General features: G+C 44.0%; 1 protein-coding gene across 6 annotated transcripts in view; it reads left to right on the forward strand.

Annotated features, from left to right (window-relative positions):
* SYT17 (synaptotagmin 17) overlaps window positions 1-15,228 on the forward strand; it is a 91,074-nt gene that overhangs the window by 40,751 nt on the left and 35,095 nt on the right. For all 6 annotated transcript variants that reach the window (XM_012464655.3, XM_012464657.3, XM_012464659.3 and 3 more), the window contains one exon: window positions 13,796-13,916. In XM_012464655.3, the coding sequence (XP_012320078.1) occupies window positions 13,796-13,916 (121 nt within the window). The remainder of the gene's footprint in view (window positions 1-13,795; window positions 13,917-15,228) is intronic.

Below are 15,228 nucleotides of genomic sequence, written 5' to 3' on the forward strand. Positions count from 1 at the left end.
GGAGGCTGTGTTCAAATTCTGGCATCTGCTCTTAACTTTTGCCCTGTCTCACTGAGGCTCAGCTTGTTGGAAAATGGAAAGAATAACAACCCCAACATCAAGGGTCACAGTTAGGCTGTCATCTGGTAATGCCTGTGGCATGAGGCAAGGCCTCAATTAATGTGAACTTCCTATTGGTAACACTAAACAAATGTCACTGGCAGTCATTACCATGATGATTGCATTGAAATCTTCCTAGCCAAGAAATTTCATCTCAGTTTGAGTAGGAGAATAAAGTAGTATTTGTCGTCCAGGCAATTTATCAACTTCCTCTGGGATTGAGAAGATGAGGCTATGAGCTTTGGGTGGTCAGTGGGTGGGTGGCCCAGGTTTCTGGTGGTAAGCTCCAGAGAGAACATGAAGGGCTTTATTCAGAGAGTGAGAAGTCGAATGTTTCCATGGGCTGTCAACATTGAGCACATATGTATGGCAGGTTCCAGAGCTACGAACATGAGTGAGGACCTGGTCCCTGCCCTTGAGACTCTCATCATAGTGTAATAAGTATGAGCATTTGTCAGATGTGTCCTGTTTCCCGACACGGTGCAAAGTGTTTTCTATATGTGGTCCCACTGCAGACTCACTCAAGCCTGTGAGGTATGGTGACCCATCGTCATTCCACACAGGAGGAAACTGACGTCCTGGTCAATGAGCGACTCACCTGAGGTTATTCAGGGAATAAATGGTGGAATGTGGACGTGAACTTAGACAGGATGACATCTGAGCTCAGTACTTTTTATCACCTGAAATTGCCTTTGAAAAACAGTAATGGCCATCAATATCTATTATATTGGGCTGGGCACAGTGGCGTATACCTGTAATCCCAGCACTTTGGGAGGCCAAGGCAGGAGGACGCTTGAGGCCGGGAATTCAAGACCAGCCTGGGTAACAAATCAAGGCCCCTTCTCTACAAAACAAAAAATTAACCAGGCATGTTGGTGCACACCTATAGTCCTAGTTACTTGAGAGGCTAATGCAGGAGGATGCTCTGAGGCCAGGAGTTCAAGGCTGCAGTGAGTTATGATTGCACCACTGCACTTCCAACCTGAGTGACAGAGCAAGACCCAGTCTCAAGGAAAAAAAAAAAATCTATGATATTGATATCTATGAGGGGGAAAACTAATATTCTATAAGAAAAAGTTCTTTTTATTTCAAACAGCAGCAAAACTGACTTTGGTAGCTTAAGGAAAATGATGAATAAAATGATAATAGGCTCACTTATTAAATCTGGGCTGTAAGCCCTTCGTATATATTAACTCATTTAATTCTCACAACAACTATATGATTAGTGTCCTTACTATCCCCATTGTACAGATAAGAAAACTGAGGCCAGGGAGTTAGGAAACTTGCCCACAATCATCCAGTTAATAAACAGTAGAGCTGGGACTCATGTCTGGCTCTCTGGGAGAGAGAGAGGGTAAAGGATAGTGGAGTAGTGTACAGAATCAGAAGAAGTAAATCACCAAGGCCTCTGGGACTCTCTAGACCAGGTCCCCTTGGACTTCTCTCTAGAGCAGAGCAGCCCAACAAATACAACACGGCTGCATATTAATAGGCCATATACATGTGCCTATATATATGACTATAATTTTAAATTCCTAGGAAACACATTTTACAAACTAAAAGAAATAGGTGAAATTTACTCTTCTATTATTTTATGCAATCCGATACATCTAAAGTGTCATTTCTACAACTCATCAAAGTAAAATACTATCGGTGTGAAATTTTACATTCATTTTTCACACTAAATGGTCAGATCCATTGTTTCTTTCACACTCACAGCACTCGATTTGCACTAGCCGTGTTCAAGTGTGCAGCAGCCGTAGAGGCAAGGTGTTCCTCTACTGACAGCAAAGCCTTAGAAGGATCAGATTAATTGACTCCATGGACTCAGGTCACTCGCTCTTCACTTCTCTCCATTTGAGTTTTATTTCTAGGTGATAGAGAATCCAGTGGGTTGCCCCCTTGGGCAGGGTGTCCAGGGCAGGTGCAATAAGGTATTTCTAGAAGGTGTGGCTAGAAGGTGTTTGATCTAGACTTTTACTACAGCTGGTGTTGGCCTCAAGATGTGTGTAAACCCAGTGTTGAGAGAAAAAAGAAGAGGAGAGGCGAGATTGAGGGTTTAGTTTCAAAAGAGCTTCTGTCCACACTGGTGACCCTGTGATCTTCCTTAGGGAATTAAATTGGGCAACTGAGAGGTGTTATGTGAAGGCAGAAGGTCAGATCAGCTCATCAACATCACTGGAATAAAGGCTGCACATTTCAGTGGGGGGAACAGCTGGGGGATGTTTCCAACCCCCCACCACCCAGGGCTCTCTCAATGGTACCTCAGTGCTCTTGAGGCCAACAGTGGAGGTCTGCTTCAGCACTAGGTCCCACTGAGTTCCCAGCTATCACTGAACTGTCCAAGGAACCACATCACCTGCACACAGAGCCGGTGTGAGGGAGGAAATTGGTTTCTAGGTGGCACCAAGGTGGTCATGGAGACCTGCTTAGTTGCGGCATGGAAGGATTTGCCTTCTGAGATTTGTGTTATGTGTCAGGACCCTTTGGGCCACCAGGGACAGAGTCCCAACTCAGACTCCCTTCATGGGGGACAGGGGAAGAGGTACTTAGGGACCTGCAAATCCCAGGAGTTCCCTGAGCATCAGGCGCGGCTGAATTTAGGGGCTCAAACCTTGTCATCAGATAGACTTTTACACAGTAGATTGTTAGAATCAATGGACACCAGTTGACTCCTGTACAAATGCCCAGTGTTAGCTCCACCCAAATCACAGCAAAAGAGCTTCTGACACTGGAAGAAGTGGGGAGGGGAGGAGTGCTAAACAGAAGCTACAGATACCTCTCCTATGGCCCCCCAAAACCAAAGACTGAGAGAAAGTGCCATTTTCATAATAGGGAGGACTTCTAAGGGCAGCAGACATAAGAAAGGAAAGTAGCTAAAAGGGATGCCCCTGCTTTAAAAAAAAATAAATGGATCTATTAGATTCTTACTGTGTGCCCCTTACCAGTATGGTGGTAAGGGAGTAGGCTTTAAAGTCTGACAGACCCAAGTTTCGATCCTGACTTGACCACTTACACCTTCATTCATTCAGCAGGTACTTACTGAGCACTTGCTTGGTCTGGGCACTAGAGCTCCAAACACTGGATGTATTCCTTCTCGCTAACTGTATGTTTGTACCCTTTAACCTACTTCTCTTCATCCTCTCTCCTCTCATCTAAGTTTTCTACTTAAAGGTTATTTCGGAATGTGCCTGTATTGTCAATGCAGCTATGCAAATACAGGGTTGGTGTATTGACAAGGACCGGAAAGTGAAGAGAAGAAAAAAAAAAGGAAAGCATTTGATGAAACGTGTAAAGCACTGGCGTTGGCGGTTGGAGTTTGCTTTTTAAAAAATCCATTTCTATTTTAACGTTGTTTGTGCAGCAGATTAAGAGACAATAGGCTTTAACCAACCCATGAGAACAAAGGCGTAAGGGAGCACAGAGCAGCTGTGTTTGGGCTTCGTTAAAAGTTGTGTGCACACATCTGAAACCCTCTGCTAGGTGAGAGAGAACAAAAGGACCATCGAGAAGCACTTCAAAGGAAGCCTGTCGGAGGAGAGCTGAGCTCTTGCTTTCTCCAGAAAATGTCTTTTGTCCCAGATGGATTTCTTTGATTTCCTTTTTATTGATTAGAAATTAACTGTGTTGAAAGGCTGCAGGGAGAGAGAATTTTTGTCTGGGTGGAGAGGAGAGAGAGCCAAGCCACATTTGCCCAAGCCGGCTGCTGGATTCATCTGAGTAATTTACAGATCTTCTATTTCGGTTCTCCCTAGCCCACCCCACGTGGTTCAACCAAATTAAGCTCATTGGGCTCTGACAAGAAAGGAAATGAGGCCTGTTTATTTGCGACATTGCTTCCACAAGGGACAAGGTAGAAGTGGGCCTGTCACCCAGTTCCTTCTCCTGTCTTGGCTTAGATTCTCTGGAGGTTGGGTAGGACGGGGAACGGAACGTCGTGCTGACGACCCCTCTCGGCCTGTGGTGTGGTAGCAGCTCAGCCTGTGTGCTGGGGGCTGCACTGCTTGATCTTGGAGTCATCTGGATTGAAGTTGTTCCTGGTGCTTTGAAAATAATAGTAGACACATGGAGAAAAATAAAATAGATAAGGACCAAGTGCCATGAAGGAAATAAACAAAGTGGTGTGGTGGAAAGTGAGGGAGGCAGAGGGCTGTTTTCAACTGAGTGTTCATGGAAAGCTTAGATGAGGAGGTGACTGTTGAGCTGAGATTCCCAGGGAACAACAGGTTCAAGCTTTGGGGCAGGTATGATCTTGTATTTTCAAAGAATAGAAGAAGGCAGAAGGGGTTTGGTGGGTGAGGTCTCAGAGGTAGGGAGGGATCAGATCATTTTGATCCTATAGATAGATCCTTTTGGAGACCATTAGTTCTCAACTGGGTGATTTTTGCCCTCAGGGGACATTTGATGATATCTGGACACATTTTGAGTTTTTACAATTGGGGAGAGGGGTGATGCCGCTGGTATCCAGTGAGTAGAGGCCAGAGATGCTGCTACACTTCCTGTAATGCACAGGACAGCTCCCACAACAGAGCGCTCCAGCGCAAAGTGGCAATAGTGCTGAGATTGACAAACCCTGTGGATGACTAGGCCAAGCACTTTGGATTTTATTCTGAGTGAAGGGTTTTAAACAGGGAAGTGAAGCCAGGCGCAGTGGCTCATACCTGTAATCCCAACCTTTGGGGAGGCCAACGTGGGCAGATCACTTGAGGTCAGGAGTTTGAGACCAGCCTGGCCAACATTGTGAAACCCCATCTCTACTCAAAATATAAAAATTAGCTGGGTGTGGTGGCGCATGCCTGTAATCCCAGCTACTCTGGAGGCTGAGGCATGAGAATCACTTGAACCCAGGAGGCAGAGGCTGCAGTGAACCAAGACCATGCCAGGGCACTCCAACTTGAGCCACAGAGCAAGACTCTGTCTCAAAATAAATAAATGAATGAATGAATAAATAAAATAAACAGGGAAGTGAGATAATGGCATGGCTGTTTTCTTTTAGAAAATTAGAGTATTGGTCTAAATTATTTCAGCTCTGACATTCCAACCTTACCTCACCAAATGTGGATAAGGAAGACTTCATAGAGTTGGAGATCCTCCCAAACAAGCAATCCATTTTCCTTGGGAGGGCTGAGCCCACTTCCTGGGAGGAGTTTTGTATTTGGTGCTTGGGTGTCCACTTTGCAGAGAAGAAGAATGGCTTAAGGCGATAATGGAAGGAAGGAAATCTTAGCTGGATCTTTTTGGGTTTTGGCTTATAGCTGGTGCTTTGGCCTCTTCAGGTCCAGAGGGGACTGAAGACAAACTCAGCAGAGGTGGTGAATAGACTTTTCTTTCTTTTTAAGAGACAAGGTCTTGCTGTGCCACCCAGGCTAGAGTGCAGGGGTTCAGTCATAGCTTACTAAAGCCTGGAACTCTTGGCTTCAAGCATTCCTCCTGGCTCAGCCTCCTGAGTATCTGGGACCACAAGTGCATGCCACCATGCTCAGCTAATTAAAAATAAAATGTTTAGAGATGGAAGGTGGGAAGGCTACATTGCCCAGGCTGGCCTTGAACTCCTGGCCTCAATCTGTCTTCCCTCAGCCTCCTGAGTAGCTGGGATTAGAGGCTCAAGCCACTGCACCTGATGAACTCTTCTTATACTAAAAGTTCCAAGTTTTTGGTTCCTATTAAAATTTTGTTCAGGGTGCAATTATGTATTTTAAAAATCTGAGTCAGCCCTAGATTTATAGGTTTAGTTCAGGATTTCTCAACTTTGGCACTAGTAATATTTTGGGCCAGACCATTTCTGGTTGAGGGGGGCTGTCCTATATCTCATAGGACAGGCAGCATCCCTGGCCTCTCTCTACCCGTTAGATGCCAGTAGCAGACACCCTCCCCACTCCCCAGTTATGACAACGAAAAACATCACCAGATGTTGCCAAATGTCCCTGGAGGTGGAAGGAGAGAGGACAAAATGACCCCATATTGATGCAAGTTGGATGTCCCAGCACCTCATGAATATCTGTAAAGATCACCATTCATTTTATGATCTTCCTAAGTGGGACAAGTTGAGGAGCTGCTGGACGAGATGGTCCTGCTTTCTGTTCCTATATTGTAAATTCCTTATTAGCTGCCTCCTGGTCAGCTTTTTCTGTTTTGTTTTAAATTAGAGACCAAGTTTTGCTGTGTTGCCCAGGCTGGAGTGCAGTGGCACCACCAACACTCACTGCAGCCTTGAACTCCTGGGCTCAATCGATCTTCCCACTTTGACCTCCTAAAGTACTGGGATTATAGGCATGAGCCACCATGCTTGGCCCTGGTCAGCTTTTAGATGCAGCATCAGACACTTCTAGGGAAAGACTGAGAAGACTCTGGCTCCAGGAACCCCACAGGGACATTTTTATCCTCCGATTGTTACAGCTGACATTTATGATGTCCGACTGAACCGTGTTACTCATCCGTACAACATATTCTGGGGCAGAGGCCCTGAGTGTGATGTCGACTCTCCGTTTTCTACAGAGCTGGGTTAGGATAAGGCTTTGAGGCCCCTAAGCCCTGAAAATTATGGAGTCGCTCACCATACATCATTCAAGATAATAGTAAGTCTTTTTTTTTTTTTTTGTCTTGCTCTGTTGCCCAGGCTGGAGTGCAGTGGTGCAATCTTAGCTCACTGAAACCTCCACCTTCTGGGTCAAGTGATTCTCCCACCTCAGCCTCCTGAGCAGCTGGGATTACAGGCGCCCACCCTGACACCTGGCTAATTTTTGTATTTTTATTAGAGATGGGGTTTCACCATGTTGGCCAGGCTGGTCTCGAACTCCCAACCTCAAGTGATCTGCCTGCCTTGGCCTCCCAAAGTGCTGGGTTTACAAGCATAAGCCACTGTGCCCGGCCAAAAAGGACTGCTGCAATAATTCTCAAATGTAAATCTCAACAATGTTCTAATTTCTCAATGGGTACTGCAGGGTTATTTCTGAAATATCAAATGCTTGCCAAAAATTACATTTCTCTTTTTAAAAATGTATTTGATGTAAAAGTGGGGAGGGCATCATCCGCTCCTAAGTGGCCAAGTACACGCCTGTTCTAAGGGAGAAACCAGTATTGTCTTCCACACTTAACGACAACAACAAACCAAGAATGTAAATGGGTGACGGTGATATTGTTTCTAAAGAGAATCCTCACAAATTTATCTCAAACATCCAAATTATTAACCATCTTTGGCTACTTTATTTATTTATTTATTTATTTTTGAGATAGGGTCTCTCTCAGTTGCCCAGGCTCTATTATAGCTCACTGCAGCCTCAGACTCCTGGGCTCATGCAATCCTCTCACCTCTGCCTGTCACATAGCTGGGACCACAGGCACTCACCACCACAGCTGGCTATTTTTTTTTTTTTTAATTTTTTTGTAGCAATGGAGGGGAGTGTCACCATGTTGCCCAGGCTGGTCTTGAACTCCTGGCCTCAAGCAATCCTCCTGCCTTGACCTCCCAAAGTGCTGGGATTACAGATATGAGCTACTGCACCCAGCCAACTTTATTATTAATAATAAGTTACTTGGCCCTTGCATTAGTCTGTTTTCACACTGCTGATAAAGGCATACCTGAGGCTGGGCAATTTACAAAAGAAAGAGGTTTAATTGGACTTAAAATTCCACGTGGCTGGGGAAGCCTCACAATCATGGCAGAAGGCGAGGGGAGCAAGTCACATCTTACATGGATGGCAGCAGGCAGAGAGAGAACTTGTGCAGGGGAATTCCTCTTTTTAAGACCATCAGATCTCATGAGACTTATTCGCTATCGCAAGGATGGCACAGGAAAGACTTGCCCCCATTATTCAATTACCTCCCACTGGGCCCCTTCCACTACATGTGAGAATTCAATGTGAGATTTGGGTGGGGACACAGCCAAACCATATCAACCTTTACATAATAATATTAATAAATTCAGGATCAGAATACAACAAAGAGTATCGGGACTTTAGCAAAGGCTTCCCTCATTATGTTCCATCTGTATGGGGCCCCTTCTTTGCAATATTTGCTGGACCAAATCCTACTTATCAAGACTTAACTCAAATGCCTCCCCATCCATGAAGACTTCCTTGACCATGTCCCTCCCAGAATGGATTGTGCTTCGGTCTGTCTTGGGTCTCATTTATATGGCTAATTAATACTTGAGCCCTATAATTATTTCTTAATGGAGTTGAAATTCACATCGTGTAAATTTAGTCATTTTAAATATATAATTCAGTGGCATTTAGTACATTCTCAGTGGTATGCAACCATCACCTCTAATTCCAGAACATTCCCATAATCCAAAGGAGACCCTGTATCCGTTAAGCCATCACTCCACAATTCCCCCTCCCCCCAGATCCTAGCAACCACTCATCTACTTTCTCTCTCTATGGATTTACCTATTCTGGATATTTTATCAATGGAATCATACAATATGTGATTTTGTGTGTGTGTCTGGCTTCTTTCACTTTTTCAAGGTTTGTCTACATTGTATCAATGCTTCATTGTTTTTACGACTGAATAATCTGCCGTTGCATAGATAGGTGATATTTTGTTTATCTATCTGCTGATGGACATTTAGGCTTCTTCTACTTTCGGCTCTTGTGAGTAGTGCTGCTATGAACATCTGCATACCAGTTTTTGTGTGGACATGTTTCCTGTTCTCAGGTATACACCTAAGAATGGAACTGCTGGATCATAGAGCAGCCTGTTTACCAAAGCAGCTGCATCAGTTTTCATTACTGCCAGCAGTATACAGGGTGCTTGTTCACTACATCCTGGCCAACACTTGTTATGGTTTTATGTGTGTGTGTGTGTGTTTATTATAGCCATCCTAGTGGGTGTGCAGCCCCTGGAATTTTGATTTGTTTTTATGTCTTCCTTGCTTTCCCCCAGTAGATGGTCAGTTGCTTGATGTCTGGGATTGCTGCTTAATCACCAGAAACCTTGTGTAAGAGTTAACCATGGGCTGAGTTTGAACCTTGTTCTTTTGTTTATGATATATGATCTTGAGCAAGTCATGCAGCTCAAGCTCTCTAAGCTGGAGTTCTTTCATCTGCAAGATGGGAGCTTCTGGAGTTAAGGAAAAGAAATCTGATTCAGCTTTAGTGGCTAGGACGGGGCCTGGGCTATGGTGATTTCTCCATAAAGGTTTGTTGTAAGGATCACGATCGTGACATCCCCAAGTGCCTAGGACCTAGTAACTGTGACATGAGTGTTTGCTAAATGAATCAATGAATCTTTTGCTATTGCACAATTAGCCCTCTTTTTTTACTTTCTATCAACTGCTCCCCTGACTCCAGATAACAGTGTTACCAGTTGATCACTCCCCAGATGAGGCAGACAGAAAGAGTGGCCGGATCAATGGGAATGGTTCCCTGGAAAAATACAACCTGAAGCCACGATGTGCACGCTCTGTATTGAGAATGGGATGGGTAAAGAGTACAGCTAGCTTGTATCCGCAAAGGGATGGAGGAATAAAAGAGCTTTGCTTTCTTAAGATGAAAAGCACTCAGCCTTCTTAGAACAAGGATAATTCCAGAAAGTGGCTTGTTGAAGGTTCGATCAGTGGCCCCAGGGAAGGGAAGGAACAATTCTATCCACACTTGAAGGCTGCAGAGGGGGCATGAGAGCCTCTTAGGTATTGAGGGCCCAGAAGATGGCCTCACCTCCTCCTTCCAAATCTGTGAGGGCTGCCAGGATTGGGCAGAGCCCCTGGGGTCAACCACCGGACAGCTTGCCTTGGCTCCTGCAGGCGTCTCTAGAATCCGTCTTTTGCCACATTCTACCCACACGGGCCTTCTCTTTCCTCCTTTGAACGCACCAACTCAGTGAGGCCAGGTTTATTCCTCCCTCCCACCATCCTGACCCTGGCACCTGCTGTTCTCTCTGCCCCATGAGTCCCTATCCCTCCTTCCTCCCTCATTTCTTTTCAAACTTCATCTTTCAGAGAAACCCTGGCCCATACTCCAACTGAAAGGGCAACTCCCACATGAACCCCATCCATTCTCTGACTCTGCCAAATTTGTCCTGTTTTCCTTTTTTATATTTACTTTATGTTTTTAATGGGAATATTTCTCACATAAAACAATAAAACAAACACCCATGTAGCCAGGTGCATGCCACCATGCCTGGCTAATACCTATGTATCCATCTCACAGATTTCATAAGTCAGCAATATTTGCCACATTTGCTTACTTCAGATTCCCCCCCCTTTTAATCAATTGTATTGAGGTGGAACTTACATGTAATAAACACGTACATGTTAAGTGTACTGTTCATTGGTTTTTGGCAAATGTACAAGTGATGGCTACCACAATCAAGATATAGCATATTGCCATCACCCAAGAAATGTTCTTCCTCTCTCTCACCCTGCTATATTTTTCTTCCTAATACTTAGCATTACCTGAAGTCAAAAATCTGTGTGCTGTCCATCTCCCCGACAGGAGTGTCTGTTCCATAAAGTCAGGGACCGGTCTCACTGATGTATCCCCCAGTCCTGGTACCTAGTAAACTTGCTTTTAAAAGGAGGGAAATGTCACTGTGACTTATAAACCTGGGAGGAGTGAAGTCCAGGAGGACATGGATGGCCTGGGCACCTGCAGAATTCTCAGCATTGCTCATACTAGAATAGATGAGTCAGCAGGGTCATGCCCTAAAGACACTGCATCTTCCAAGCCCTTGAGAAGCAGCAGGAAACCCCTAGCAACTGTTGGGAAAGGGGTTTGAACTTCTTTTATTAGTCAAGACACTGAGTTGACCATTCCTATTTTGAAAATCTGCAAACTTGGATACCCAGGGCAGGGCAGCAGGAATCTAAGGGGGCGAAAGTGGACAGATGAGGTATGATGTGAAGGGGCAGGTCTCATCTAAAGGGGCACTGATCTGTGGCCAGCTGTTTGGTTAAAGAAAAGATTATTCAGTGACACTTTTTTTGGTGGGGGATGGAGTCTCACTCTGGCACCCAGGCTGGAATGCAGTGGTGCAATCTCAGCTGACTGCAACCTCCACCTCCTGGGTTCAAGTGATTCTCCTGTCTCAACCTCCCGGTAGCTGGGATTACAGGTGCATGCCACCACACCAGCTAATTTTTGTATTTTTAGTAGAGACAGGGTTTCACCATGTTGGCCAGGCTAGTCTCGAGCTCCTGACCTCAGATGATCCACCCTCCTCAGCCTCCCAAAATGCAGGGATTACAGGCGTGAGCCACTGCACCTGGCCCTCAATGACACTTCTTAAAGTATGGCAAGGCAAACTTTATTGAGGACCGTTATGATAGGTATAGGGACCACAGTGATGGGATATTGTAGTCACAGAGAGAGACTGGGCTTGGCCTCAAATACAGCATAGACAAGTGGGAATCTATAGTCAAGGAGCAAGTTGAGGTCAGGGATTGAAAAAAAATATTACTGAGAGGAAGCATCAGGAGTAAAGGGGACTCTGGCTAAATCAACCTAGCAGGATTCTTGCTGGAGACAGGCCAGGGTTATCAGACATTTTCAGAGGATGACGGAGAATGAGGAAGCTGTCTGGGCATGATGGCTCATGCCTGTTATCCCAGCACTTTGGTAGGCTAAGGTAGGAGGATCACTTGAGGCCAAGAGTTCAAGGCCAGCCTGGGTAACATAGCAAGATCTCATCTCTTAAAAAAAAAAATTAGCCAGGCATAGTGCCACATACCTGTAATCCCAGCTGTTGAGGAGATTAACGTAGTAGGATTCCTTGAGCCCAGGAGTTTGAGGTTGCAAGGAGCTATGATCATGCCATTGCTCCAGCCTGAGTGACAGCATGAGACCTTGTCTCAGAGAAAGAGAGAGAGAGAGAGAGAGAGAAAGAGAAACCTGATTAGATACCAAGGGCGAGGGTTTCTTACTGAAATGACTTAGCAGGGTTCTTTGCAGAAACTGGATTTTATAAGGTGGTGCATAGATGGGCCTAGGAGATGTAAGAGCCTGATAAAGTTTGGTCAAGTAAAGAATCTTTGTCACTTGCCTGGTGGGAATGCTCGTGTTACTACATCTTCCTGTTTTTCAAGCAAGGCAGGAAATCCAGATTTAAAAAAAAATGTGAAATAGCTTGATTCTTGAATTATGTAATAATTAGCAAGTAATTATAAGTTAAAATGTGATGTGGGGCAAACAAAACCTGCAGACTGTTTGCAACTTCTGAGTTAACATATGAGGTTGTTTCTTGTTTGTTTGGGGACTAACTCACTCAGTACAGGAATCTTTTAGTTTGACTGTTCACCCTGCCAGCAGCTGTTTATTGAGTATCTGCTATGTGCTAGGCATTGTTCTAGAGCTGCTGGGTATTGTGCTAGGCATTTGGCATTAATTTGCTGAAAATGACTGACACCAAAAAAGATAGAGATGAAAGATAGATAGATAGATATACATAGATACATAGCTAGATAGATGATAGATAAAGATAGATAATAGACATAGATAAATAGATGATTGATAGGTAATAGATGGAGAGATTATAGATAGATGAGATAGATAAATAGATAGATTAGATAGATAGGGATCGTACCCTTTAAAGATACATATTGAAATATTACAAATGATATAATGACTGAGAGTTACTTCAAAGGAATATGGGGAGTAGAATGAGGGTATAAGTGAATGGAGATTGACCATGGGATGAGATTTTTGAAGCTGAGTGATGTTGGGGTGTGCAGATGATGTTCCCTCTGGTTTTGAATATGACTGGAAATTTCCCACACTAAAATGCTTGTTTTAATGTCCTTATCAGTTAAAGATGCATTCTGAAGTATATACAGGTAAAATGACACCATGTCGAGGACTCAGTTTAAAATATTCAGCTAAAATGTTTTGCAAGTCAGGATATAGGTGAAACACCATTTGGCAAAATGTCGATAATTGTTACAAATTTTTGATGGATAGATGGAGATTTGTTATGCTAGTCTATTATTTTGTATATAGTTGAAATTTTCTACGACATGTTTTGTTTTGTTTTTTTTTTTTTGTTAAGGGACATAAAAGTAGGAGGCCTCCTGTTTTCTAGGTATTTTTGGCAGTATAGAGTCATGCGCTTAGGTGTTCCTGTGAATTTTCCACAGTGTGATAGAGTTGACATCAAGGGGATGGGTACTCTTCAACAAGGGATGTCACTGTGCCAAGTGTTGCTATGGTGAGGTTAGAAGTGTGGGATCTGTTGGGGATTAGAGGTTAAGAACAGATTTTTCACTCAGGTAGTTCCTCTGCAGGGCATTCTACCTCCCAGGTATCCCATGCAGTCAGAGTATCTGGGATCAAATCAGCCTCCCTAGTTCTAAGTACCAGCTCTACCACTTTCTTGCTGTGGCTTTGGACAGGTTATTTAATCCCATGAGCCTCAGTTTCCTCATCTGTTAAACAGAGTTAATACTTCATTAGAAGGTTAGTCATTACATGTGAAGCACTTAGCGTAGTACATGGCAGTGTAACATTTATTTATTTTTTATTATTGCTGCTTTTGTTGTTATTGTTGTTGCTGTTGTTTGATCTAAGAGTGGAAAAAACTCAGAGATAGATGGACCACAATGATTGGAGGCAGAAATGAAAAGAAGTCATACACAGAGACACTTCTGTCTGCTGATGCACTCACAGCAACCCATTTGTGAGCTGCTGCAGTCAATTTCTTGCATGGTGGGTGCGAAAGGAATAAGAGGAGAAAGCAACTTCCTGACTATTTCCTTTCTCTGCAGAATGAAGTGGAGCTGGGGGAGCTGCTTCTGTCACTAAATTATCTCCCAAGTGCTGGCAGACTGAATGTTGATGTCATCCGAGCCAAGCAACTTCTTCAGACAGATGTGAGCCAAGGTTCAGGTACTGTGTGATTCCCTCCTTCTCTCACTTTATTAGTGAGGCATCTATGTTTGTGTGGGGGACCCAGTTTTCTTTTTCTGCATCCTGAATGAACATTATTCATCTCAGGATGAGGCAGGTAAATGATGCCATCTTAGTAACCCTATTGGAATTGGGGAGTTGACTGAGACCAGTTGTAATAACTACTGGAAACCTACCTCTTTGAACCCAAGGAAGTGACTTGGCCTTTCCAAATGCTATTCCTACAATAAAGACACCATCCTGCAGGTGGCGATAGTGTGCATTGACTACGCTTCCCACCCCGCTACCTCCCCAGCTGGAGTCTTGCTCTGTCTCCCAGGCTGGAGTGCAGTGGTGTGATCTCGGCTCACTGCAACCTTCGCCTCCCAGGTTCAAGTGATTTTCCTGCCTCAGCCTCCTGAGCATCTGGGACTACAGGCGTGTGCCACCATGCCCAGCTAATTTTTGTAATTTTAGTAGAGATAGGGTTTCACCATATTGGCCAGGCTGGTCTCGAACTCCTGACCTCATGATCTTCCCACCTTGGCCTCCCAAAGTGCTGAGATTACAGGCGTGAGCCACCGTGTCCAGCCAACTATGCATTCTAAGCAGTGAGTGTAGAGGACACACCCTGAGGTTTTTTTTCCCCAGCTCATTTCATGTGTACCATAAATCTTCATGAATTCCAACTCTGAAAAGACTTGTATTTAAAGTGTGTACATTAGAGCAAAAACCATTCAAACATGACTTTTAATGGAAGGGAACAGATTCCATTCCATCTGTCTGTTGCTTCTCCCATGACAGCAAAGGACATTACTGTGAAAGCAGCTGTAGTCACAGGGATCTCTTCAGCTCAGTGGTGGAATTATTGTCTTCTCTAAGTGCAATAGCTAAAATAAATTACTTTTGCAATAAGGTGACAGCTAGAAGACACCTTGCATTCTCAAAAACCATATTATGAAAACAGAGGCTTAGAAAGGGCCAGTGGAGGCAATGGTATTAAGACTGAAGAGTTTCAGACTCACCACAATGGGAGAGTCAGTATGATCAAATCATTAAGGGTTGAGGAGTCAAATGATGTGGCTTGCAAATGATGTGGCTTTGGGTAAGTTACTTAACCTCTATATGCCTCAATTTCTCAATCTCAAAAATTGACATAATAGTATTCATCTTGATAAGTTGTTTAAACAAATATTAAATTAGATAATGTACATGAATCCCTTTGTAAAATATGAAATGATCTAAAGATGAATTATAATTCTGCCATCTCTATTCTCCTGTATATGGGCTATGGGCTCACTGAAATGACAAT

This window comes from Aotus nancymaae, unplaced genomic scaffold (assembly GCF_030222135.1).
Source record: "Aotus nancymaae isolate 86718 unplaced genomic scaffold, 86718_ANA_hifiasm-v0.15.2.pri h1tg000049l, whole genome shotgun sequence".
Lineage (NCBI taxonomy): Eukaryota > Metazoa > Chordata > Mammalia > Primates > Aotidae > Aotus > Aotus nancymaae.